At 43.7% G+C, this 27,967-nt stretch overlaps 1 protein-coding gene across 17 annotated transcripts in view; it reads left to right on the top strand.

Annotated features, from left to right (window-relative positions):
• Positions 1 to 27,967, top strand: part of PCDH15 (protocadherin related 15) — a 670,595-nt gene that overhangs the window by 441,577 nt on the left and 201,051 nt on the right. For 15 of the 17 annotated variants that reach the window (XR_007906667.1, XM_051799597.1, XM_051799600.1 and 12 more), the window contains 4 exons: positions 9,247 to 9,407; positions 12,865 to 13,020; positions 20,612 to 20,731; positions 25,788 to 25,898. Coding sequence is in view for 16 of the 17 variants with exons in the window: in XM_051799597.1 (XP_051655557.1) it covers positions 9,247 to 9,407; positions 12,865 to 13,020; positions 20,612 to 20,731; positions 25,788 to 25,898 (548 nt within the window). In the remaining variant the exon portion in view is untranslated. Of the gene's footprint in view, positions 1 to 4,629; positions 4,748 to 9,246; positions 9,408 to 12,864; positions 13,021 to 20,611; positions 20,732 to 25,787; positions 25,899 to 27,967 lie in introns of those variants that run through there. The other 2 variants (XM_051799606.1, XM_051799608.1) reach the window with 2 other exon arrangements.

Below are 27,967 nucleotides of genomic sequence, written 5' to 3' on the forward strand. Positions count from 1 at the left end.
CAAGTACAGGCACAAGGAAAATGACCTTGAACAGCAATGGTACTTAATATAAGTCCCCCACACACAATGGGAAGGCTCTCGAGAAAAAAAAAATACAAAGGCTAAAATTTCTGGGAGCATTTTAGAAGAAAACATTCCTCTTTGTCTCAGACAGAAATAATAAAAATTCACATCCTACAGCCAGCAGTGAGATAAAAAGTCTTCAGGCTATTCCAGCAAACCCTTTGTCTCTTGTCTCACTTCCCAGAAGACCTTGGCAACAGCAATTCTTGAAGGTGATTTAGATTTTTAGGACACAGCACACAACAACAAGAAGGATCTGTGTAAACAGGCAGAACACAACCACTCTGATTTGGGTTATCCAGAGAAGATGTTTCTGGAATTATGGAAACTTCCTCTGATGCCACATCTTTTGATCAAGGAATCTTCATCAGTGAGTCTCTGTTCTCTGGTCCTGTAATTTTGAGGCAGAGCAGAAATATCAGCAAGTTTTATTTCCATCCACAGAGGATCATTAAGGTTGGAAAAGACCTCCAAGATCATCAAGTCCAACCTTTAACCAGTATGTTATATAACACTGGGCCTTTTCCTTGGCCCAGTTTCTGAAAGCCACAGTTGGGAAGTTGTTCTTTGCCTGAAGTAAAGACTCAGAGATGAAGGAGAACCAGTACAGGGAAACCTTGGAAATCAAAGGATGATGGGAACATGAAGCTTTACACAATTCCATCTTGTGGGCTGGCCATGTCCTGCCATGATTCATGAGGCAGAGATTACCCCAAAGCAATGGATAGTTCCTGCCACAGCACCTCATTCTACAACTGCCTTTCACACTGAGAGTTCCCACACCTGAGACTAAGCTTCTTACACCTTTCCATTGATAAAAATTCCATGGTTTATTTTGGTACTTTGGGGAAAAAATATGTTTGTGCATATTCCCAGCCAGAGCTGAGCTCTTGGGAACACAAATTCCCCGATAGCATTCATTGATTATGGAGTTTGGCACCTGCAAATAGAATGATTTGCACTTAAAAGGAGTCACACTCCCAGGGATATCCAAGTGTTCCCATTGAAATATATTATCACAAAAGCAATCTCAATTCTATTTCAAACCTGGTTTATTTTATTGAGACTGGATTAATTAATGTTGTATTCATCCTTCATCTGCTAAGCATGTCCCAACCAGGACAAAGCAAAGCCAATTTTACCTGGTTTTTTGTTCATCTACCCCAAATCTGTTCAACCCAAAAGCCCAAAAACTTTCTTTTAAATGTATGTTCACCTTCTTTTGCTTTGAGCTTTCTCTTCCCAAACTCTTCCTCAAGTTAACGAGATGAATGCACTCAAACTGCACCTGCAACAAGTACAAATGGGCCAGAGTTTAAACAGAAACTGAAAGCACCAGCACTTACATCGTGTACAAAGACCAGTCCTTAAATGAGACAGAAATTCACACACAGAGGTCAAGAGAAATACAACTCAAAAAAAACCAAAACACTGCTGCTGAAAACTGGAAGTGTTCCTGAATTAACTTAGTGTTGCCTGCAGTGACTTATTTTTGAGGCAGCTGCAGCCCATGTGTGATATCATTTGTATTTGCAGTGCCTCCGTTCCCTCTCTCGAGCCCTGACTGATAATTTTCTGATAACAGTGTTTTTAGGTTCCTGGGAATACTCTCTGTCAGGTTTGACAAATGTGCTGCAACACAAACCAGTTTTCATCAGAGATCTGCCTCATTTGTTAAGTTATTTGTTGCTGGGAATACAAGGCCAGGCTCTGGGTGCCTACACACCCCCACAGCACAGAAGCTTTCTGCTTCTGCTTCCTTTTCATCTTCCTTTGATATGTCTGGAGTAGAGTGTCAATGCTGTGGGTCAGGAGTTTCAAAGTCACATATAGAATTAGGGAATCACAAAATGGTTTGGGTTGGAAGAGTCTTTAAAGCCCATCCAGTCCCACCCCTGCCATGGGCAGGGACACCTTCCACCAGCCCAGGTTGCTCCAAGCCCTGTCCAACCTGGCCTTGGACACTTCCAGGGATCCAGGGGCAGCCACAGCTTCTCTGGGCAACCTATGGACCATGAAATATGGACCCTGTGTGTGAAGTACTGAGGTGCTTCAGTGTTTTTTTGGGACTCTGGTCCCATTTTCTGGCTGGGAAGCACTAAAACAAGAGAAGGGGTCACCTTCACCAAAGACAGACCCAAAGCAGCACTGCAGTGCCTTAGGGACACACCTTTTCCCCTGGGGACAGAGAGTGGCTCCAGGTGGGAAGGCTCCATGTGAGAGGACTAGGAATTTACAGATTTACTAGAACAAGCCTTTAACCTGACCTTGTCAAACTCCTTAGTTTGGCCAGAGTAAAGGGTTTAGCTGCTCTCTGTGAATTTGGTTGGAGGCTGTGGCTGTATGTGGAGCAAAACAGGCCAGGACAGCAGGAAAACAATCTTGAAACAACCTTGGAAACTTGTGGGAGAGCTTCCCATCCCTACTGATGATGGGAGGACAAGATAGGAAATATGTAACCCAGGAGGTGGCTTTGCAGAATCAGCATATTTTTGTATATGATCCTGCAGGGTGGGTCTGAGTAAGTTCATGATAATTTTGAGAATATACTTATGCAAAAAGGTTTGCATTTTCTGTTGATTTGGGATTTACTGCTATTTAATTCATCCTATCCTACAGACATACACCTTCAAATGGAGAAAAATAAGTTTGTAGTCCAGGTTTAACTGGAAAAACTCTGTAGAATGTATAAAAAAGCAACTCCCGTTTCAGCTGATCCATATAATGCCTTTCTTTAAGTAAATAATCCCCATTTCCAAGCAGATTTACAATCAGTGACAGGCATAGGAAAGAAGGATGGAGTTACAGGTGTGGTTTCAATGCAAATTTTCTGTCTCTGAGAGAAACCTGAGGTGTCAATGCTCCTCAGGAGTCACCAAGTGGGGGAGAAGGTACTGGGTGTGTAACTGGGTGTGTGAACTGTGTTACTGTTCACTCCTGCTTGGTTTTCACTTTTCAATACACCGTGTGAAACCCTCCCACTGCTTTAGAGAGCAGAAGTGATGAGTTTCCTTCAGTCTGGGGACAACTCTTGGTACTTTGGGGGTTGGAATGAGATGATTAAGGTCCCTTCCAACCCAAACCACTCCATGGTATTCCTTGCCCTTCCCGCAGCCCAAACAGAGTGTGTTTATCCATCTCTCTGTCTGTCTAAATCTGCCTTTTAAGTACCAATTTTTCTTCTCACTTCTCTTTGGAACAAGTTAATAAGTGACATGTTCTGTTGCTCATTTAACTACTGCACCTCTGTGAGTACAGTGCACAGGATTCCTGAGTCTCTCCCTGTGGATTTCTCCCAGGCTAAATACCACTGGCTAAAAAATTCAACTGATGTTCCAGAGTAGAAAATTCCATGTTGTGCCAGGGAAGATTTAGATTAGATATCAGGGAAAATTTCTTCCCAGAGAAGGTTGGAACAGGCTGCCTAGAGAAGTGGTGGAGTCACCATCCCTGGAAGTGTTCAAAAACTGTGTGGATATAGCACCTGGGGACATGGTTTAGTGGTGGTGCTGGGTTGGAATTGGTGATCTCCAACCTTAATGATTCTGTGATTCTGCGTTTAACGTAAATTCTCTGATGAGTTCTTTGAACTTGTTGTACGGGCTTGATTAATCTGCTGAAATGAGAAATATGTTCTGTGTAAACAGCAGAATATGAGTTTTTAATGATACTTGGCCCTTTTGTACATGAGACAGCTGAAGGGGCTGCTAATGTAACTTGGCAGTATCGGAGGTTATTCCTGCTCTTGCAGGTGGTTTTGTCTTTTCATCAACTTGGAAAGTAAGAATAAGTTTTAGGCTGTTCTTGAAGGAAGGATAAATTTGTTTGGATGACAGAAAACTTCAGGGCTGTATTCATGTGCCAGCATTGCCCAGAGAAGCTGTGGCTGCCCCATCCCTGGAGTGTCCAAGGCCAGATTGGATGGGGCTTGGGGCAACCTGGGCTAGTGGGAGGTGTCCCTGTCCATGGCAGGGGGTGGAATGAGATGGTTTTCGAGGTCTTTTCCAACTCAGGCCAGTCGTAATTCCCTCACTCCTTGAAAAAGGGCTCTGCCCAAACATTCAACTAAAATAATCCCCAAATGTGTCTGAATGATCCAGAAGGGAGTGTTGCTGGGCACTGCCAGGGTGCTTTAGCAGAGCAGAAACGGCAACTTCCACATTTCATGTCTTTTGCCCCCGAGGCTGGTGCCCTTCCCGTAGAAAGTTCACCTTCTGCAGAGACTGGGCTGGAAAAACAAACCCTTCCCTATTAGTTCAGCCAAATGAAGATTTTCAGCTTCTGGATTCCTCTCAAAGGAGGTCTGGTGTAGAACTATTGTAAAAATATTTACAGCCTCCTTTTGTTGTCTTGTTTTGTAGCGATCGTTGAATAATTGCAACAAGCTCAGAAAAATGATATTACATGTGAAAATAGTAGATCTTTCCTGTCTTGTACAGTCCATTGGTTTCTGACTGGGTTTGTTGATTTTTTTAGCAAATAGCTTGCTTGACTTTGATTCTTTGAGGCTTATCCTGCACTAATCCCTTGACAGTCTGTATGGTCGTTCCACGAGGCACCTCAGTCATCAGTCAGGCTTCAGGGCAGGTGGAAAAGCAGCCAAAAACTGTGTGATCTCCATGGAAGGTGAAAAGCTGTTCTTAAAATCTGCCTGTGTTGAACTGCAGTCTCATTTGACCATCAGGTTTTTTTCCCTTAATTAGCGAGGAAAAATATCACTACTGATAGTTCTTGGTGTTCTTCTCAAAGGCTTGGGCACAGAGGAGAGAAGGGCAGGCCCAGGGCAGTGCCCATCCCTGTGTTGGCAGAATGAGGGGACCTCGAGGGCTGTGGCCAGTCCTGGACCCTCAACAGGAGAGACCCGGAGGGGCTGGAGCGTGTGCAGGGAAGGGAACGGAGCTGGGAAGGGGCTGGAGCAGCAGGAGGGGCTGAGGGAGCTGGGGGGGCTCAGCCTGGAGAAAAGGAGGCTCAGGGGGGACCTTCTGGCTCTGCAAGTCCCTGACAGGAGGGGGGAGCCGGGGGGGGTCGGGCTCTGCTGCCAGGGAACAAGGGACAGGAGGAGAGGGAACGGCCTCAGGCTGTGCCAGGGGAGGCTCAGGTTGGCCAGGAGGAGGAATTTGTTGCTGGAAAGGGTGGTGAGGCCTTGGCAGGGGCTGCCCAGGGAGGTTTGGAGTGCCCATCCCTGGAGGTGTCCCAGGAAGGCCTGGCCGTGGCACTCAGTGCTCTGGGCTGGGGGACAAGGTGGGCATCGGGCACAGGGGGGACTCGGTGACCTTGGAGGGCTTTTCCAGCCTCAGTGATTCTGAGATTCTGTTTGTTCAAAGAATTGCAAAGGCAGATTGTGAACTACTGTGAGACTTAATGGACAAACTGTTGATGCATCACATCAGATTTATGGTTAAGAGGTTCCCTCCCTGGCATTTTAGGCCAAGGACAGAGACAGGATGTGAGGAACAAAATTACAGATATCTAAAGGGGGAAAGACCCATAATGTCAGATTCTTTGTAAATTAGGAGAATAGTACTTTAAGGATGGCTATTTAAAGGCTTATTTGCAAACTGCTCTCTCTCAAAAAGAGAGTTTGAGTGCCTCATAAATATCTGAAGAAATTTCAGTCCATTTGCAAGAGGAAAAGAATCGCTGTATCCAACCAAACCAAACAGAAGTGCTTTGTGAAATCAAGCAGAGCTGTTACAGAGGGCAGCAGAGGAGAGTCCAGTGAGATGCAGAACTCAAAGCAGTGAGATCAGTTAAATAATGGTCCTTTACTAGAGACTGTGAAGCTCATCGCCACAACAAGATTTTAAGTTGATGAAATACTTTTTTAAGTATGTAATTGGAATAATGTATTCTCAGGTCCATTGAAAAATAAAGCTGTTTGAGCTCTTTAGTCCTTGCAGAAGGCTGAGTTAGGAAGAAGTCAATCTTCTTGTGTTTTGTAGAAACCAGGGACTGGTTTTCATGTAAGACAATCTTTAGGTTTTTAATTTTTTTTAAACAGATTTTTAAGAGAGAAATAAACCCTCTGCATGTGTTGGGATTGTGTAGTTATCCTGGCTGCACAGAGAAGTTGTTGACACCCCATCCCTGGAAGTGTCCAAGGCCAGGTTGGACGGGGCTTGGAGCAACCTGGGCTAGTGGAAGGTGTCCCTGCCCATGGCAGGGAGTGGAATGTGATGGTCTTTAAGGTCCCTTCCAACCCAGACTGTTCTGTGATTCCATGAAAAGGTGTATTGCTGGGCAGCTGTGGTGGCTCTGTGTCCTTGTGACTCCTGCTGTGGTGCTCCTGTGAGGGACTGAAAACCTGAAAGAGTTTAATGACTCAAACATTCAGCAGAGGAGAAAAGGATCATTCCCATGCCAAGGAGATAAGGGGCTGTTAGAAAAGAGGGTCTTTGGGGAGGCTTTGTGGGACCACCATCCAAAGGATCAGGGATAGCACTGGAATCCTGGCTGGTGACCTGGATTTTTTTCCCCTCTACCTCTATTTTCCTGTCCTTCCTTCTACCTTTCTTCTTCTCCTTAGAAGTTTAAATCCCTGTTGCCACGTGTTGTTCAGAAAAGTTTAATTTGCTGGCTGTTCAGAAAGCTTTAAATTGTTGCCACCACAGGCCATTCAACCTGTCATAAAGTCGAAATCGTTGCTGCCATAAATAAAAGTTTCTAATTGAACTTTGGCGTTGCTTCACCTTAATTTAGCCCAAGGGTACTCCCAAACTCGGAGTAGGCAGTCCAGGAATGTCCTGTAGGGACCTGATATTTTGCAGCTCTCCCAGAGCAGGTGGCCCAGGACTACCCTGTGGGGACAAAACAGCTGCTCATGGACTTACTAGTCTTGAACACCTGAGAGAAGCAAATCTGTTGCTGCTTTTCCCCTTCCTTGTTTCCTAATTATCCCTTGCAGGATATTTTCCCACTGCTTTCACAACTCTCTCCTGTTCCCATTTATGTATCATTTACTTCCTTCAGTTGCCCCAGTTCTTCCATCCCTTAAGCTCCTCTTTTCCCAGTCTGAAAAAATTCAAAGCAGCTGAAGCCATTAGGGGGATGGTGGTCGTTACCTTGGGGTTTTCTGGGGGGGAGAACCTCTTGTTCAGATGACGAATTTGGATTACTAACCCTTCTTTGCATCATCTTTGAGTCACAGTCATGAGGGAAATACAAAAGCTGGTGGATTTTATAGATTTTAGAGGAATTGTTGAGGAGACATCAACCCTCTGGATTGTCACAGGGTTTGTAACAAGCTTTTTTTTTCCCGGCTTGTTTGTAACAAGCTTTTTTTTTCTCTTTATATTAAGACTCGTGGTGGTGTCCCAGAAGCTTCCAGGTCAAGCTCCTGGATCACTATAACTGTACAGATGTTATTGAACAAGAAATTGTGCCATAAAACACATGGGTAGACACAGCAGCTGAAAAGTTGTTGCTCCTTGAACTTGAAATTAATCTTTGGTGCAGAGTTACGGATATTTGGCAATTTTTCATCTCTGCTGTGTTAAAACAAAATAATTTTAAATAACTGATTGAAAAAACCATACTGGGGTGTTTTTCTCCCCAGGGCTGTAAACCAGTTTGCTGGGGTTAAGATCAGTGATTAATTTTAGTGTTTTATCCCAAAAGAAAGCATCAGCCCAACTTGGGACTATATATTTATGCAGAGCTGCTGTTTTGAAGTGAAGGTGTGAACAAACTTCATGCTGCACTTCGGAATAAATTATTAGGGCCCTTAATACAGGAGGTCACGTGATAAATATTTTAACCCAATTTAAATGTTCTGCAGCTCCTGACAGTCACAGATTTTCTCCCCAGTTGCTGGTGAACTTCCACAGAGATCATTCCTGGGAGTATTTCCGTGTGAAGCAAACTCTGGGCAGTGTTAATTTGTCAGAGAACTGAAATTTCAGAGAAGTGTTTACGAACACTGCGCCTGCCAACGCGAGGCACCGCGGGGCAGCGCTCGGGGTGGTTGGTCTTGCTTGACATTTGGGGAGTGAGTTGTTTTACACAGGGAAAGGATGTGCCTTGTGGGTGCTGGGAATGACCAGAGCTGACTGTGGAAAGCAAGGCTTTGAACCCCAGGGTGGGACACGATGGTCTCTGGTGAGGCCCCGCCTGGGTCACCGTGCACAGTTCTGGTGCCTCCGGAGTAGGAAGGTCGTGGAACTGTTGGTGGAGTCCAGAGGAGGCCACGGAGTTGCTGAGGGGACTGGAGCACCTCCCCTGTGGAGACAGGCTGGGAGAGCTGGGAATGTTCAGCCTGGAGAGGAGAAGGTTGTGTGGAGACCTCACAGCACCTTCCAGGGTCTGAAGGGGCTACAGGGAAGAAGGAGAGGGGCTGTTCGTCAGGAACTGGATCAACAGGACAAGGGGGAATGGCTTCACATTCACAGAGGGGAAATTTAGGTTGGATATTGGGAAGGAATTGTTGGCTGTGAGGGTGGGGAGGCCCTGGCACAGGTTGCCCAGAGAAGCTGTGACTGCCCCTGGATCCCTGGAAGTGTCCAAGGCCAGGTTGGACAGGGCTTGGAGCAAGTGGACAGTGGAAGATGCCCATGGCAGGGGATGGAACAACAGGATGATCTTTAAGGTCCCTTCCAACCCAAACCGTGATTCTAGGAAAAAACCCCATGTTCTGGATGTTGACTGTCTGGCTGCTCCTCATTAAGTACTACCTTTGTCATGGTAAATGTAGTTTTCACATCTTTATCCTGCAAATTCATTTTCTGTTGCAGAGCAACTCAAGGTATAAACCCTTCTTTTTCCTGGAGAGCTTTATGTAACTGTGCTTTTTTTTTTTTCCCCATCACCTTGACGTGTCACTCTTGCTGCAGCAAATTTATTCTGGGTTTGGTTGTTATTTCAGTGCTTTCATTTGTTTGAGGTGAGATTGGGTGGTGGTTGCTCAGTGGAGGAAAAGCTCATCACGTTAAGTAGATCGCTGTATGTGATGGGTCTCATTGTCAATTTAAATTATTGTGCCTCGCAAGTGCTGCTTCTGGAATTGTCTGGAACAGCTGCAATGTCAGAGGCAGCTCTTTGCTACAGATAATGAGGTTTAAACCTCTTTAAACATCACTCAAAACATGAAATACCAGAAATCCGAGGTAAAAAACCAGTATTTTGACTGTTACTGTTGTTACAAAAATACATAAAAACGTCTCCCTGGTGTGTTTATTGTCCTTGCAGGCACTATCCTGGTTGACAACATGCTGATCAAAGGGACAGCAGGAGGGCCTGACCCCACCATCGAGCTCTCCTTGAAGGACAACGTGGATTACTGGGTGATCCTGGATCCCATCAAACAGACCCTGTACCTGAACAGCACCGGCCGAGTCCTGGACAGGGATGTGAGTCTGGGGGGCTCTTTGTTTGCTTTCCTCCCCCTGGACATCAATTCCTAATTAACCATAACCACCAGACCGGCTGGGATATAATTCCTGCATCTATCTTGTCCCCAGATGGATGTGGACAGAGTTAATTGGATTCTTCATTAGGATTTATTGGGAGCACACAGAAATTTGGCCATGTGTGCAAATACTGTGTGTGGACAAACACAGCAGTAAAGACCAACCAAACAAAGGTGTGGGTTTTTACATCCAACCAAACCTGGCTCCTCTGCTGAATTAAATTTTTATTGTGCATTGAATTATGAGATGTGAGAAGAGCAAAGGATTTGTGACTACTACAAATCACTTACAAAGCTTGACATGTTCAATTGAGAACGTGCTGGTTTAGATTCTTTTTTTAGGGCAGCATAAAATTCATGTGGTACATTCGTTCCTAATGGCATTGAAAGAAATACTGTCGGGCTAAGTTTGACTTTTATAAAAAGAAAGCTAAAAAGCACAAAAGAAATAGGAGTGTTCTCATCTAGGCTAATTTCATTGAAGAACAACACTTTATAAATATAGAGATATCTTCTCACAGTGTTGCAGCATTGCTGCAGTTCATCAGAACCCTGAAAGGAAAATTGACTCCAAAGTGCTGTAATCAATATGGCAAGGATGCTTTAAAACTCAGGAGTTCTACTTGGAGTGCGGGGAAGTTTGTTTTGTATTAGCTTGATTGATTAATTTGTCTTCTCCATGTGTTTTGAGATCTGTTCATAAGTACCAAAAACAACATGCAAATTTTCCCTCATTTCCATTTTGAGCTGAAAAGAGCTAATTGAATTCAGCTGTTCTTAATTTAGTTTTAATTCACAAGCTGTTCTCAGATGCAGAGCACAGAGTGGCACAGTGGTCACGGTGGCAGAAGCCTTGTGGTGCCTCGGCAGAGCCGGCGCTTGTTCGAGCACCCAACAGCAGCTGCTGGAACATGTTTGGCCTTTCAGTTTTCATTTGAAGTCAGAGCAAAAAAAATGAGAGCCTGGAATGGGAGGTGAGGCTTAAGAACCACTGTAAGAAATGCAGGGTCCATTCTTCCTCAGCCCACGGAATCCTGCACGTCCGTACGGGGTCAGGAACTGGCATTAATCCCTGTTAGGTCAATGCTAATTCTTTGTCAGTGCCCCTTTTAGTGACAGTTCTCTCCCTCTGGGGTTGTTCACCTGAGCTGCTTGACCTGAATCTTGCTTTACCAAAAGGACCTTGTCAGATTATTTGAGTTCCAGTATTAGCAACAATCTGAATCAACTCACAGATACTTCCTATCCTATGAATTCACAGCCACTTTACAGTGATGCTCCTTGCCAGAAGGAGACTCAAGTCCAGAGGACAATTGAAGTGTGTACCTATATAATTATATATAGATAATAATGTGTTTAAATTGGTATTTAAGGTATTAATTCCTCACTTTTTGCTGTGAACTTTTAACACGTCTTATCCCCGGTACTGTGTAAAATTACTCCTTGGTGATTATTTAGGTTTAATGGGCTATGAAAAGAGAATCTGGGATTTGAGGTCATTTAGGTTTTGGGTGTGAGCCCCACTGTAGATCTTCCATGGGCTCAGTGAATTGCTGGAACTCACAAGCCAAAGAAAATGAAAGCAGCCCTCAAAAACCCCAGGGACTGAGAAAAACTATGAAATGGGCTTGATTAATGTGGCTCTTTTGGGGCCAGGGGGAAGTGGTGGGTTGGCAGTGCTGGGTTAACTGTTGGACTTGGTGCTCTTGGGGGTCCTTTCCAACCTTAATGATTCTAAGATGCTGTTTCCAGCCTTCAGAGCCAGCTCTGTGCTCACCCCCAAAATGCAGAATCATTCAGACTGTGGGTGGTTCCTTCTTTTGTTAACAAAACCCCCCAAATGTGTTTTTCTCATCTTTCAAGTTAAAACCAGGTGAAACTTTGTGGTACCAATGGAATTGGGGGGGGGGTTATTAAGTCAAACCTTCGGATTCAGTTTTTATTACAGAGGAAAGATATATTCTCTGATTCACAAATGGTGCATGAACAAGCACATTCAATATATTTGGATACTCTTCCCATTTTTCTCTCCCTGCTGATTCAGTTATCCTGATCCTGTTCCTGTGTTTTATTGCCTTTCTTGAAAGCAAATCTTATTAGATTCCATTGATTGATTTTACTAAGAATGGCAGTGTGTTTTCCAAATAAAATCAGATAAAAAGAAAATTCCAGACTTTGCTTCCAAGTACTTAGGAAGGGTGAATAGTGATAGTTCAGAGCTGAAGGTGCCAGGAGCTGCTAAGAGGTGCTGGAATGATCTGTCCCCAGTGTCATAAACAATTCGTGCCATTGTGCCATTATGTATTTATTTTTTTTGCCTATAAATGCCCAGACTGATGAGAGTTTGTTTAAACACCTGATTTTAGTTTTAAGCACTGACCCAGCAGAAATTGTACATCTGTGAAAGGAATGCTGGTCCTGTTTCTCTCATATTTTATCAAAAGCAACAAACTATTTTTTCCATGTTCTCGTAACAAAGACCAAATCCAGAATATCAAATGGTTATCAAATATCTATTTTTTTAACTAATTGTATTTTTCTTGGGCATGGCTAATAACTCTAGATCTACTCAGCAGTGTTTAAGCTTTTTAAAGGCAGCCTAAAAATTCTTGGATCTTACTCAGATGAGTAGTAATAGACATTCCAGCCTAAATTTCTTTGCCCATTCATCAAGTTTGGGAGTTACTTGTATTTGAAAATTATGATGTTCACTGGAATGAAAACATCAGGAGTCTGGGCTGTCTACACTGAAGGTTGTTTGTGAAGTATTTGTAAATGTAAATGGGAGAAAATTGGATTTATTTCTGGTTTGACCTTTCAATTGGAGACAAGAAAGAAACAAGAAAGTCATTGGAGTGAGTCTGGAGGAGGCCACAGAGACGCTCCGAGGGCTGGAGCCCCTCTGCTCTGGAGCCAGGCTGGGAGAGCTGGGGGGGTTCCCCTGGAGAAGAGAAGGCTCAAGGGAAACCTGAGAGCCCCTTCCAGGGCCTAAAGGGGCTCCAGGAGAGCTGGAGAGGGACTGGGGACAAGGGATGGAGGGACAGGACAAGGGGAATGGCTTCCCACTGCAAGAGAGCAGGGTTAGATGGGATATTGGGAAGGAATTGTTCCCTGTGAGGGTGGGGAGGCCCTGGCCCAGGTTGCCCAGAGAAGCTGTGGCTGCCCCTGGATCCCTGGAAGTGTCCAAGACCAGGTTGGACGGGGCTTGGGGCAACCTGGGCTAGTGGAAGGTGTCCCTGCCCATGGCAGGGGGTGGCACTGGATGCTGTTTCTGGCCTTGCATTCCCGTGCAGTGCAAACCATTCCAGGACTCTCTGAATCCCACCATTCATGAACCAAGGTTTCCCACCTGTGACATCTCCTCGGGATCTTTATAAAGGTGCATTTTTCCCTTTCAGCCCCCAGTGTCCATCCAGTCCATCGTGGTGCAGGTGCAGTGTGTGAACAAGAAGGTTGGCACCATCATCAACCACGAGGTGCGGATCGTGGTGAGGGACCGCAACGACAACTCCCCTCAGTTCCAGCAGCAGCGCTACTACGTGGCCGTGAACGAGGTCAGAACCCCCCAGTCACCTGCCCTGTCAGTGCTAAACCCCGGCTTCCAGTGCCTGCCCTTTGAAAACCCCATAAATCCAGTCGTTTTCAAGCCCCTTACATTTGTGTCCCTTTGGAATCCGAAGCTGGGCCTCCCCGAGTGAAGCGATTTCTGTGACATTATTGCAATTTTAGCAGCCAACGTGGAAGTGAAACAAACAGGAAGTGTTTATTTTAAAAAATCCCACAAAAAACCCAAAGTAAATAGTTCAGAAGGATTTGTTAACAATATTGAAACTTGGCAAAGTGCAGGTTTGGTTTATTGCTGCTTCTCTTTATTAAATGATGTCTGTGGAAGGAATTATTTTGCTTTATGTCTTTATGGAGCAGAGAGCTGTGGATTGGACTTCTCTGTGTTATTTGAAGGCAAAAAAAAAACCTATTTCTGTCTTGGGCTGGTACAGCTTCATTTCACTTTACACTTAAGTGTCTTATTCTCTTAGGGATGGAATAATCTGCTAATAAGCAGTACAAAGGATCTCTGTTTTCAGTGTTGGTATCTCGGGGCTTTCAGTACTAGGAAGCAGAAGTGGAGACTTACATGCAGCAATGGAAATATCCAGGCTGAAATTATGTGGAGAATGGAAGGTCTCGTGCAGGTGAAGACTGAAAGAAGTAGAGTTGCTTTTAAAAAAATGAAGCTGTTAAATGTCTGTGTGCATTGTGTCCCCGTTGGGGTTTGGTTTGGGAGGCAGGGCTGACTGCTTTCATGTTGTTTGGTTTGAATATAGTTGATTTACTGTTTCAAAAAGAAATCTCCTAGTTTTTCGTGTTTGGGAGATTCAGGTTTTTGAGGTGTCTGTGTTTTGTTCCAGTCCCCAAGTGTGCAGCGATGTGCAGGACATCCAATTGCCCCCAGGAAAGGAGTGGGAGAGTTGGTTGATGGGTTTAACCCAAAAGTGTGCAGAAAAAAATCCCAAATCCACACATTATACTGAAATAGAGACCTGAATTTGAGATAAGGATGTGCAGGCACCTCAAACTTCCTGGTCTCCTGAGAGGTGGCACCTTTTAAAGTGAGATTGTTTCCCTTCAGACAGATTTTTGGCCATCCTGGCTGGCGTGACTTACACTGGAATGTGGAGGTCCCAAAATACCATTGTGGGCACACCAGGAAAGTCCTCCTGATGCTTGTACGTGGTTTTCAAATTGGCCTTTACATGGCCATGGAATTTCTCTGTTTTACCAGTTTCTGGAACGTTTCTGGTCTGGAGTAAAGGCAACATGGACACGAGTCTGAAGGGCCTGTGTGGGCTGTGATGTAGGGCCAAGATCACTTCCAAAACCTGCATAATTTTGTGAGCAGAGCTGAGGGCTGGCAGTGTGTCAGTGCTGTCATACTGAGGAAACAAGGATTTTCCTTAATTAGGTTGAAGTCTGAAAGGGTGAGTGAGAAATGCCCCACTCACAATTGTTTCTGTTATTGAGCAATGTTCCCTGCAAGCATTTATGTGCATTATCACTGGGCAAAATGTTGCTCTTTCCACCAGCTGAATCCTGATTTAATTAATATCTTAGGTTCATTTTATCCCTGTTCCACCTAGAACATCTGACATGGCACCACTGTGCCCTTGAGCAGCACCCAGGGGGTTAATGCTCCCATTAATTAATTAACAGCAAAAAAATACACAGAGCATCTCAGACTTCCTCAAAGGTTTTAATGAGTGATTAATTTGTTTTAATGCTGCTTTATTCTGCTCCTAATTGGCACCGCCCCTAGTGAATTTAGGAAAAGGAATGCACTGGTATGAGGGATTTAGTGGTTATTTTTTGCTTTTGTTTTTCAGTTGTTTGTAAACCAAAAAGTGCAGAAATTCCTCTTTCCTAAGTAACATAAATCAAAGGACAAGTAGATTTTATTACATTTTGGAGAAATAGAATGGTTTTTATGTCAAGTCATCTTTATATTTGAACTGTCCACACCACAGTAAGATGAGTTTGTCACAGAGGCAGAGGGTACTGGTAATAGCAACATAAATCCTGCTTTCACACGTATCTTTTCCCTTTGCACAGAAAAAGACATGGTTTAAAAGCAAGCCTGGATTTTTCCAGAAGGCTTAGAATCAGATGGATGGGGAAGGGTGGTGTCTGTTCTGTTTTACACCAAAAGGTGTTTCAGTTTTAATATTTGATTGGAATAACCCAGCACAGAGTTAGACCAAAATTAAACGGTGCAGAGAAGTTCATGTTCCCCTCCAGCCCATGTGTGGGTTGAAACTGTGGCTTTTGCATCCAAGTATCAAAATTATCATTACATGTTTAATGAGGAAATACTTTTTTTCCAGAGGATTTTAATCGTTCTATTAAAAGTCTTCTTCAAGCCAAAGAGTGAGTCTCAGCTGACTCCAGCTGCTCTCCACAGCATTTTGAATCTCCTCATGAAAGTAAAAACAACTTAAGGTTGATGTCCCCATTCTTATGATAATTAGAAATACTCTGCAGAGTTATTTCCTCGGCTTTTTGCTTTACATATTTTTATTTATATGAAAGTATCACATCATTATTCATTTAGGGAAAAAAATCCTGACAGTGACATCAGCCTGAGGCTAAATCTGACTGGATGTATTAGTGACTTGAAGATAGGAGTTATTGCAGTATTAAAACAAAGTTCTGGAGCTGGGGTGGAATTCAGAAGAATTATGCAACTAATTAAAATTCCACAGGCAAATCTATGGCATTGCTGCAAGGGTTTTAAATTTATGTATCCTAATGTGGGGATTAGGAAGTAAAATCTTGTACTGCTGAGGCACCATTGTGCTTGTCTGTGTTTTGTGTTAAATACAACTTATCTTGATAGTTTTTATCTGAGCTGAATGCAGCTTCAATTCGGCATTGCCTGGGTTTCCTAAAACTGACTTTTTTGGTCTTGGTTTTTCCACTTACCCGAGTCCTACAGAGGTGTTGGGAAGCCCAGGAGCTTTTAATACTGGAAATGGTAGTGGAGTGACTAGAACACTGTTGAAATCAGTATCATGTTATTAAATGTGCATAACTGTAGAGCTGCTTGGAACCCAGAACTGTAGGGTTGGTTCATTTATTGATTTTGGGGTTCTTCTCCCCCCCTCGCCCCTTAAGCTGGGAGAGATGGGAATCCTTTGCAAAATGAGTGTGTTTCTTGAACTTCAGTAATTTCCAAACTTTGGCTTTGGGCTGTTGAGAATTATAACTTGTGCTGAATTTTCATTTCTTGTTGTGTAATTATTGCTGTCTTTCTCCTTGTGGTATGGAAATAATTAATCTCTGCAGGTAGACATCATCAAAAGAATGTTAGCTCAGAATGATTAACTGGAAATCTTGCTTTGCTCTGCTCTTTGGGGCCCCTGTGAAAAATTATTCATTTTTAACTTTGTAAATAGCCAATAATAGGAAAATTCATTTTCCAAATGTTTTATGGAAGAGCTGAGCATTCCTGCCCGCATCTAGACTTCTAATAGACATAAATCACATTGAGGGAAGTTTTTTAAGCATTACAGCTGCAGACTGTGGACGAAGAAGATGTATGGTGTGCATTTCCTCTCTGTTTGTTTAATTGCATTCTTTTTGAAATCTTCCTTGTTTCTTGTCACCGTGGTTCTTTTTCACTGGGTTGAACTCCCACAGAGATGATTCTCCTCAGGCTGTCATGTACTCTCAGATAATTGTTTCTTTACAATTCCTAATGGTTTATCTTGCAGAAGGTAAGACACTCAGCGTGGTCAAACACTTTGCTACATAACTCCAGTGCCTTTCTGTAGGAGACACTAAAGGTTCATAGGGAGAAACAAAATTCCAGTCTTTAAGCAAAGAAATCTTTTCTGATATCCCACCTGAGCCTCCTCTGGCTAAATAGTCACATTTTATTAGGTGAACTGAGTTCCCCCTTGTTGTTCCAACAATAAACTGACAGAAATCCCTCACAAATTTGGGGGTAAAAGTGTTATGGTAAATGCAATAGTAAGAAGTGATATTGCTGGCTAAGGGCGAATCATTGTAATGCTGAGATCTCAGTGCAAAAATATTGTGTGGCTTTGAATGCTGAGGGGCCTCTCTCAAATGATTGGAAGTGGGTTTTGAAGCATCTAGTTAAGAGCTCATCTGAATTTTTCTAAAAGCTGAAGGAGTCTCTAATGTGAGATCTTGAGCAGGCTGGAAAGAGGAGTGGAATGAGGGAGTTGAGGGGATTTTTGTCTCTGTTATTTCTAGTATCACTTGTGTTGCATAAAGAAAATGTACATAAAGTGAAAAGCTGCGTGTCCTGAAGGTCTGCACATCTGCAGTCAGTTATTTTGGATGCAATACATTAAATCCAGGACTTTAGCTTTTGACTTTTACTGTTGGAGCGTGCAATTGTAATTCTGGTGTTTACTGATAGTTCATTTTTACAACTGTCTCCTTTGTTATCGCTTAATAATGTGCTTTACAGTGCTGGAGCCTTTTTATGTTGGCCATCCTTTATCTACACCCTGTCAGAGCCCTGATACAGCTGCTCTGAGGGAGACAGCAAATAACTCTTGCTTTTCCAAGCCTTTCTGTGCTTCTGGAGAGCACCACAGCTCCTGGCCCTTCAGCTGGGAGCACCTGGGCAGACCCAGCCCTTCCTCAGCCTCTTGGCAGCTGGGAGGTTCCCACTTGGAGTGGGCTGGGCTGGAGCTCTGCCCCCTCCCTTTGCAGGGCATGGTGTCACAGTGTCTGGCTGGTGGGAGCTTCACAAACCCCCTGGGGGTTTCTGTCAGCTCCTGGGCTGGTTGGATGGGGCAGGATTTTTGAAATATTTTAATATTTACTGTATTTTAGTGTAATATTGTTTGGAAAAATATGAGACCCCACCAAGAGTACGGTGTCCATCTCTGGGGTGCTCAGCACAGGAAGGATGTGGAGCTGCTGGAGCCAGTCCAGAGGAGGACACGGAGATGCTCCAAGGGCTGGAACCCCTCTGCTCTGGAGCCAGGCTGGGAGAGCTGGGGGGGTTTCACCTGGAGAAGAGAAGGCTCCAGGGAAACCTGAGAGCCCCTCCCAGGGCCTAAAGGGGCTGCTGGAGAGCTGGAGAGGGATTTTGGAGAAGGGTCTGGAGGGACAGGACAAAGGGAATGGCTTCCCACTGCCAGAGGGCAGGGTTAGATGGGGTATTGGGAAGGAATTCTTGGCTGTGAGGGTGGTGAGGCCCTGGCACAGGTTGCCCAGAGAAGCTGTGGCTACCCCTGGATCCCTGGAAGTGTCCAAGGCCGGGTTGGACGGGGCTTGGAGCAACCTGGGCTGGTGGAAGGTGTCCCTGCCCATGGCAGGGGGTGGAACAAGATGAGCTTTACATCCCTTCCAACCCAAACCATTCTGTAATTCCACACGTCTAATGTCTACAGAGCTGCTCCTCTCAGCTCTACCCAGGAGCACCAAGGCTTTTCCATGTTTGGACCCCAGAACTGTGGGAGATTCCCATCATATGCCACCCCCTGAGGAGCCAACAGTGCCTGGCTCCTTCCCCTAATGAGACTGTTAATTACCCAGAGATGAATGGGTTAAGCCCTTTTCTTTGGAGCTGTTCAGGGTGTCAGTGCCTGGGGGCTGAGGGGTCTCTCTGAGGATGGTGGGACTGCCCTGGCTGATCCATGGGCAAGCCCAGAGCCTGGCCCAGCCCTCAGGAAAAGGGTGTTCAGAGGGGAAAATGCTGTGTGGCAGCAAGGAGAGAGGAGCTGGGAGTTCAGGAGTGATGCTGAGCCTGGGCAGACGGGTGGGATAGAGGGGAAGGTGCTGTTCTGTCTTCCCTTGTCCCCATCCCAGTGTGTTTTTAATTGTTGGTACATCAACTTAATGTCTCCCAAGGCTCATCTCTCCTGCCTGTGTGGGCCATGGCTCCATGCTCTCCCTGTCTCTGCCCTCAAGCACGTTGGATTTTCCTCCCCTGAGCTGCTGAATTTTTCCTAGTATCCAACATGAACCATCCTTGGCTGAACAGTCACATTTTACTAGGTGACCTGAGTTCCTCCTTGTTGTTCCAATAATAAACTACCAGCAGTCTGTCAGAAATCCCTCACAAGTTGTGAGGGGTCAAATTGTCATGGCTGGCAAGTGGCCAATGCAACAGGAAGAAGTGATGTTGCTGGCTAATGGGAAAACACTGTGATGCTGAGATCTCAGTGTAAAAATATTGTGTGGCTTTGAATGCTGAGGGGCCTCTCCCAAATGATTGGAAGTGGGTTTTGAAGCATGAAATAAGTTTTGAAGCGTGGATGCTGAAAAAGGGGTGAGAGGGGGCCTGGGTGGGGAAAAAAACCCCTGCAAACCATCCTGGAAATTTTCCAAGCTGGTTTTTGGGTTTGCTTTGGTTTTCTATCCCTTTTCAAAAACATGAGAAAGCCCCTTCCCTCCTGCACATCCTAATCCTAACCCTTTAGTAGGTATGAGGGTACAATCAACCTCCTACACCCACATATGACGCTTCTACTGCCTGTCCCAGGAGCAAGTAAGTCAAGGTTGCAGCAAAACATAAACATACATAGTTATTGTGGCCTAAGTGTGGATAGTGTAAGTATTGTAAATTAAACCCTACCTGTTTCACAACAAAAAGGCTTTGAATTGATGTTTTTTATTTCAAAGATTCAGTATTCTCAGCCCTGAAAACGTTTCTCAGGGAACTCTGTCAACCATTGCACACCTAATTAGCAGCTTTATAAATAAAAGAGGAACTATGACTGTAAGAGGAAATGGAGAGTTAATTATTTGCTTTGTGGTGTGAACTACAAAATATGAATGTGAAATAACATCCAGGTCTGCGGCAAACCTTTGACTGACTGTCCTTTGCCACCTTCTCTTTTTACGGCATTTCAATCCTTTTTAGTCAGTCTGGGTTTAAATATGAGCAAAAACTTCATATAAAATTAGGAAAAAAGAAGAGGAGCCAGTGGGACTCTGAATTTAAGGGCCACAAATTTGGGGGTGATGAGAGCAGCAGGAAGCAAGGGCTGTGTTGGATCCAGAACTGTTTGTTCATTTCTTTTTCTCTTTCAGGTTGATTACTCACAAAGTTTCCTGAATATTAAAATTCAGAAACGATGACTCCAAAGAAAACTTCTGTCCTTGGTCTCAATGGGTCTTGATTTCATGCTATTTATCTGTGCGAGGATAATTATGAATTGATTCTTTTTCAGAATATAATTTAATGGGTATTCAGTTGCTGCCAACACAATATTGGAGCAACAGCATCATTCTTGTGTTTAAAGCCCTAAAGCTCTCTGGGTGTCTGTGTTTGCATGCAACAATATTAAGCTGGCACTGTTCATGTTACCATGAAGACACTGTCAAATAAGTTCTGTTTACATTTGCAACTCAGCTTTGTTTTCCTTCCTGAGTCTGAAAAAGCAGCTTTTACTGGTTTTAATCTATATTTATTTCATGAGTTCTTTCAGTTTTAAGGTTTTATTTTTTTTCCTAAATAAACGAGGCTCTGTCTTGGTGCATTATAGCCCAGAGCTAGAGGGGGAAATAAAATAATAATAAAAAAGACTTCAAAGAGTTGTTTAATTGTTTGTTGTACACCTTAAGGTTCTAATGGGTGTCTGTGTGTCACTGTTGTTGCAGTTAACTCCAGTTGGAACCACCATCTTCACAGGATTTTCTGGAAACAATGGTGCTACTGACATTGATGATGGTCCCAATGGCCAGATAGAATATGTCATCCAGTACAATCCTAATGACAAGGTAAATCCATTGAGGGCTTTTTTCTCCAGCTGTGTGTATATTTATATATATATATATAAATAAAGAAGCTGTGACTGCCCCATCCCTGGAAGTGTCCAAGGCCAGGTTGGATGGGGCTTGGAGCAACCTGGGCTAGTGAAAGGTGTCCCTGCCCATAGCAGGGGGTGGAACTGGGTGTTCTTACAGGTCCATTCCAACCCAAACCATTCTGGGATTCTGTGATTAATAACCCCCTGCCTGCTCCAGTGTTGTTCACACACTTCACCTTGGCTTTGGAGGCATTTTCAGGTAGCTGGATTCACTCCTCCGCATCTACACCTGATAGATTCACAGCTAAGGTATTCACAGGCATGGCTAAATTACTCTCAAAAGAGACCTTCTGACTTCCCTCACAAAGTCATTTATATTTAAAGATCACTGTTTGTTGTGGTTTTTTAAAAAGGGTTATATATTATTAAAATGAAACTCTAGTGATCCTTACCATTGCAAACACATGATTTTAGAGCAAACAGTTTAAAGGTACTAAAATAAATTCTCTTTAGGGTTAGATGGGGGAATTTCTCCATTAGAACAAGGTCTTGAATGTGAGTGATTTCTGTGAAGTGTCCAAATGCATCCTTGTAGCAAATTGGAAGTAATTTTAGCAATGCTCCTTTGCAAACCCTGGGCTGTGAGCTCAGTTGTGGTGGATCAGCTGGTGGGGGATTTTGTTCAGCAGCCTAACCTGGTTTTTTAGCCAGGGCACAGATGTTCAAGTGTGTATGTGGGGGTGAAATAAGAGTGCATAGATTTGGTAACCTCTCACTGAAATTCCCTGCTTTTCCTGAAGGGGAATTGGAGCAGAAATGGTTTTGTGGGAAAACAGCAGTCTGGTTTCCAGCTGGGTTAGAAATGCAGGCACACAGCTTGGGATTCAGCTGGCACCATCAAAGCTGTGCACCCAGAAAGGCTTCAGTCCTGTTCCCACTGAATTCAACACAAATTGAAATATCTACAGTTGCAGTTGTTGCTTATACTTTGTGGGAGGTAGAGAACTGTGTGGGACAGTGACAGTATCAGGGAATAATTCACTGAGAACTAATGATGGGAGACCCTTCTTTTTTACTTTTCACTGGGGTAGTTGTTGATCTTTGCTACTGACATGCTGAGGTGCAATATTTATTTATTATATCTGCATGTTTGGAGGACAAAGGTGGTTCCTTGGAAAGCTTTGCAGCATCTTAAGCCATAATCTTGTCTGGGAAGAACTGGGAAAGAGGCAGTGTCTTTTGTCCAAAGGTAGAATTGGGATGTTAGGTTTTTGGGAGTTGGGGAATTTTCTGGTTTTGTATGTTGTGTATATTTGGAATTCTTTTGGGGTTTTAAAGTTTGCATTTAAAGTTTAAAGCCATTTTCAGAGATTCAATTGATTGCACAGACTTGAGCAGTCTCTCAGGTTCTGACACTTCCTGCAGTGAGACAGCCTGGTCTAGTTGGTGACCCTGTCCATGGCAGGAGGGTTGGACTAGCTGGCCTTCAAGGTCCCTTCCAACCCAAACCATTTTATGATTCTACTTAAAAGAGTAAAATTTGTAGTGCATGATGTCCTTCATGTCACCCTGTAAGCTGTTCTTTGTACTGGTGTTATGTATGACTGAAGTATTTATTCCCTAAGCTTTTATAAAGAAAGGGAAGGGTTTTCTGTGGAAATAGTGAGCACTAAAATGTTCTGTCAACATCATCTTGTAACTGTTTGCATGACAGAAGTGTTGACATGTCTAAAAAACCAATCCATAAATGCTGTTCCACTAGCACAAATATTTGAAAAGTAAATAGAAGACAGGGAGGATTGAAAGGAATGAACATGTAGTTTCAAATTTGCAAAGAAAATCCCCAAACAAGCTTTGAGTTCTTCTCCACTCTTCTGTATCACCCTTAACTTACAATACCAAAGAAAACCAGCTCAAATAATCTCTTTCAGTAAAGACTGTGATGAAGATGTTTGCACTGAGAAAATACTTCTTCCATGAAATGCCTCTTCCAGAAAACTTTGAAAATTGAAAGTGTTTTAAAATAGTGAAACATTTTAGCATGCATTGACTATGTTTGTGTACTAAAACCAATTAAAACTATTTTTAAAAAGTATTTCTATTAAGATGCATTGAGCCACAGTGAAGTAGAAGAACTGCTTTGTATTTAAGTTGCTATTAAGTCCTAACACTGCATTGAACAAAGGCATCCTGGGAAATCATTCTGAAAGCATCTCCTTGAAATAAAGATGCTTTATTGCATCTTTGCTGTACTATTTTGTATCCCAGATTAAATAAATCTGCTGCTTTCATCTGTTGATATGTGCACAACATTGCATTTGGAGCGTGTGCAAGACAGACATGACTTATCATCGTGCTGAGCTGCTTCATCTCTGCTGTCAACTTGCCAGAAAGTTCCTGTGTGATACATGCTGAAAGTGGATTTTTCTTCCTTAAACTGGGAAAAACCAGGCTCCAGAATGCAGCTTAGTGCAAAACATCTCTCCTTGCTGCTGCTTGTTGTGGGATGAAGTTGCCCACGGTGTTGTTTGACACCAGTGAGACCATTCCCTGCCTTAGAAAAGCAGGCTGATTGTAGCTCATAATCATGGACTTGTTAGGGGAGGAAAAGGCCTTTAAGATCATCAAGTCCATTGGACTCAGTGATCCCTGTGGGTCTCTTCCAACTTAAAATATTCTGTGAAATTCTGTGGACCATCAACCCAGCACCACCACCATAAGTTTCATTGGAGACTAATGCAGGTATTTGGAAAAAAAAGCCCAACCTATAAAAACAAGAGGTGTTATTCTAGAAATTCAATTTAGCTTTATTGTTTTTTGTGTTTAATTGGGAAGATATATAAAAGCCAGGGAGAAAAATCAATGCCAGATATACTTGCTGGAGGGCTGGGCTCTAGCTGCCATGTAAAGGAATGCCATAAAACTTCTCCTGGCTGTTACAAGCTAAGGATTAAGTCACTTCACTTGCCAAAAACATTCTGTTTCCTGATGCAAAGTGAGGGCTCTATTTATACCTGAGGGTTATTGTTACAAATGTATCCTGAAAACTAGTTCTGGACTCCCTCCCTGCTTGCTGATTTTATGGAGATCTGTTGTATTGTGTTTGCTGAGGATTCTGAATGTTTTGAGATAATCTGGAATTAGGGAATGTGCATAATGCTGTTGCATTACTCTCTGGGGAGTAATTTGATCTGTGTTTTCCTGGTGGCTTAACCCATTTTATAATTTGCTGGCCCGTGGTCAAAACTATGGACCAACAAGGGGTTTAAGTTATGGAGACTCTTGTGCAGAAGCATTTTGTTGTCTCTGTTTTGAAATGAGAGGAGAACCGGGTTTATTCTCTTGGAGACAGCAGCTGACAAAGGAATGTCTTGATATTCCAGACTTCCAGACTGCTCACTTCTGTATTAGAGGGAAATCCAACTGAATTGTTTCAGTTGGAAAAGATTTCCAAGATCACCCAAGTCCAGCATTCCCTCAGCACCACCAAAGTCACCACTAACCCATGTCCCCAAGTGCCACAGCCACACATCCTGTGAGGCCCTACAGGGATGGGGACTCCAAACCTCCCTGGGCAGCCCCTGCCAAGGCCTGACCACCCTTTCCAGCAACAAATTCCTCCTCCTGGCCAACCTGAGCCTCGCCTGGCACAGGGGTGTTTGCAGAGGGATCAGGGTTGAGCTGATGTGGTACCTTCAAACTTACAGCTGGAAGCTCAGCTTTAAATCACCCCTGAACAATTGCATTTCAGTGCTGAGTTGGAGTAAAAGGAGACTCCAGGTACAGGCAGTTTGGGAAGAGGCCAAATGTTGGATAAGAATAAGAATCTGGCTGCCCCATCCCTGAAAGTGTCCAAGGCCAGGTTGGACAGGGCTTGTAGCAACGTGGGCTAATGGAAGGTGTCCCTGCCCATGGCAGGGGGTGGAACAAGGTGAGCTTTCAGATCCTTCCAACCCAAACCATTCCATGATTCTGTGGTTCCTACTTTGCCTCAGTATAAATGACATTGATTTCTTTCCCCTCAGTAGGAACTGCGTATGTTTTATCCCACAAAATGAGTCCCAAGCTCGGATATAAGCAAACAGTTATTTAGCAGAGTCTGGGAGGTACTTCCCAATCCTGTTTTCCTGCACACCACAGACACCTGCAGCATGGTGAATTTAACCAGCAATCCTGTTTATCTGCTGAAAAACAAACTGCAATTTTAGCAATTGTTTGGACTCTGAAAGGCCCTGTTTGTGTGATCTAAGGAAAAAATGGTACCGTGTCCCTCTGCCTGCTTTCTGTGCAGAGAACTGGGAATATTGCATTGCTATTGCCTGTTCAACATACCTAAATGTTGCCTGTGTTCTAATGGTAAATGGGCACCCAGAAGGATTTTTTGATGTGATTAATTTGATAGAATTGGAACTGGATCTCAGGTCAGAAACCTGTGTATCCTGCAGTGTCCTGCTGCCACTGGTGCCCCAGCTTTGTAACCTGAGTCTGTGCAAGCAAATCCACAGGACAAATTGGATTTCACCTGGTTTGGCACCCTGATCTACCCTGAAATCTGAATTTACTGGTGTATGAACATATGCATGAACTGGCATCTGAGTGTGTGCCTGGTGCTCTCTGTGCATTTCCCACTTCATTGCCCTCATGAAAGCCAGAATAAAGAGCAGATAAGTCCAATAATGTGGATTTCTCAATCTCCAATACTTGATAATTTCTTCCGAACACACCACTGCAACTTCAGCTTGGTAAATGGGAAAGAAGCAGAATAGTCAGACTTCAGTTTGTGGTTGGAAGTAGCAATGGATATGTAAAGAATCCAAGAGAATTCTGTTATGTACAGATTATTTCTTGTGGGGTTCTTATGGAATAAATTGGTGGGGCGAAAACTTAGAAAACTTTGAAATCTCTGATCTGAAGAGCAGATGCAGTCTTGGAATGGCAGCCGATGGATCATCCCATTGCAGCCCATCTAAAACCCATTTCAAGTGTGAAGCATGTTCAGCTTTATCAGATTGTTTTCTCTTTTGCAGGCTTCCAACAGGACCTTTGATATTCCTCTCACTTTGTCCGGAGCAGTAGTTCTACGGGAAAGACTAAATTATGAAGAAAAGACTCGTTATTTTGTCATTGTTCAAGCAAATGTGAGTATAAATCTCTTAAAGGCCATTTCTGCCACTGATTTAGGTGGGTTTTTAGTTTCCTTTCCAAGCAAAGGCAAAGCCTTGCTGAAATATCAGGTCTGATAAATCCTCTTCTCCTGAAGATCTAATTTAAGATTTATCTGGGCTACTGAAAGCTCAGACATATTATTACTGGTTAAAAAAGCCTGCTCAGTGTGTGTGACAAGCCAACCTTTTTGGCACAAGGAGCAAGTTGCAAATTTGCAGTGCAGCCCATGCAGAAAAGTGCAGTCTGGTGGCACTAAGTGTTCATTTTCTAACAAATCTGGCAATGCTAATTTGAGCTTAAAGGAGTATAATGGATACAATTTCCTTGTATCCTTCAGGTTTGAAATGCATTTTGCTCTAAAGAGGTGATTTTTCCTTCAAGTCATATCACAAGTGTGCAGAGAGGTTTTCCCAGAGTGGCTGGCAGTGGATAATACGCGGAGAAGGAAAGTGATGTTTAAACTATATCTCAGATATCTGTCATCAGAGAAGTTTTTTGGTGCCCTTGAGGGCTGTGGAAGCTTTTTTCCCTTGTTGTCCTTCTGATAACAGCTGTAAATGAAAACTTCTCCTTTGTTGTTTACCCTGTTGTGATACGACCTCATTCAAGGGAAATGAGGCAGCTGGAGATATCTCACTCCTGAATCCTCACGTTTGGGGTTCTGTCATCTCCCTGATACAGAAGCACAGATACATTTCACAGTCTGTTTTCTTACATATTTTGTGGCATGTTCAGCATTCTGCCAACAGAAGACAGGCTGTGGGGCTGGCTCAGTGCTTCCTGAGCTTCTGCCCTGCTCAGGGGAGACCCCCCTGCAGAGCTGCTCCAGCCCTGGGAACAGCCCAGCAAGGACATGGAGCTGCTGGAGCCAGTCCAGAGGAGGCCCCAAGAGGATCAGAGGGCTGGAGCAGCTCTGCTGGGAGGAAAGGCTGGGAGAGTTGGGATTGTTCAGCCTGGAGAGGAGAAGCTTTGGGGTGACCTCATTGTGGCCTTCCAGGGCCTGAAGGGGACGAAAAGAAACATGGAGAGAGACTATTTCCATGGGTCTGGAGTGTCAGGACAAGGGGGAATGGCTTCAAACTGACAGAGTAGGTTTAGATGGGGTATTGGGAAGGAATTCTTCCCTGTGAGGGTGGGGAGGCCCTGGCACAGGTTGCCCAGAGAAGCTGTGGCTGCCCCTGGATCCCTGGAAGTGTCCAAGACCAGGTTGGATGGGGCTTGGAGCAACCTGGGCTGGTGGGAGGTGTCCCTGCCCATGGCAGGGGGTGGGGATGGCTGAGCTTTCAGGTCCCTTCCAACCCAGACTATTCTGGGATTATAAAACACCACAGGATGCATTTCATTCCCTCTGTTGTCTGTGGTGTGCAATCACACTTCTGCTCCACTGGTCACAGTATCAGCAGTTTGTTGTTCTTGCATCTCAAAGATACTGCATGGAATTAATTCCTCTGGAGCTGCTTTGATCCAGTATCACTCAAAAGCACATACTGAGGGAATGTAAGGATGGTTTAGCTGAGGAAGGCTGCTCCTTGTGGCTGGAATTGTTTTTTATCACTGACCTTGAAGAAAACTGAATGCAGAAATTCCCATATTTACTATTAATGTGAAGCTGTTCCAAGAAATTCCAAAATATGTATCCCATCTGATTTAGAGCAATGACCTATTCCTTTTATACAGATATTAATTATTTATACCATATTAAATGGCATAAATACAGAAAAAATTAATTTAAAATTCCTTTTTTTTTTCTTTTCTGTTAATGTTATATTAGGATAGGAGGACAAGACTCAGCTAATGGCCCGTATTTCCTTAAGTCTGTAAAGAAAAGCTGATGCAACAGTCCCTCCATGAAAATGGAAATACTTTTGACTGATTAAAATAAAAAAATAATGGCTAGTCATGCTGTCCTCTCTCTGTGATAACAAAAGAAGAAAGAAGAGGTGCTCTTACTACTGTGCACATCATTCAGTGTGTAAAATTAATGTGGGTGGTTCCCACAATTCAGGAACTTTCAGGCTTTATTCTGTGCCGTCTAGAAGGA

Source organism: Manacus candei, unplaced genomic scaffold (assembly GCF_025592945.1).
Source record: "Manacus candei isolate 608988 ecotype Guabito, Panama unplaced genomic scaffold, ASM2559294v1 h1tg000050l, whole genome shotgun sequence".
NCBI classification, from domain to species: Eukaryota; Metazoa; Chordata; class Aves; order Passeriformes; family Pipridae; genus Manacus; species Manacus candei.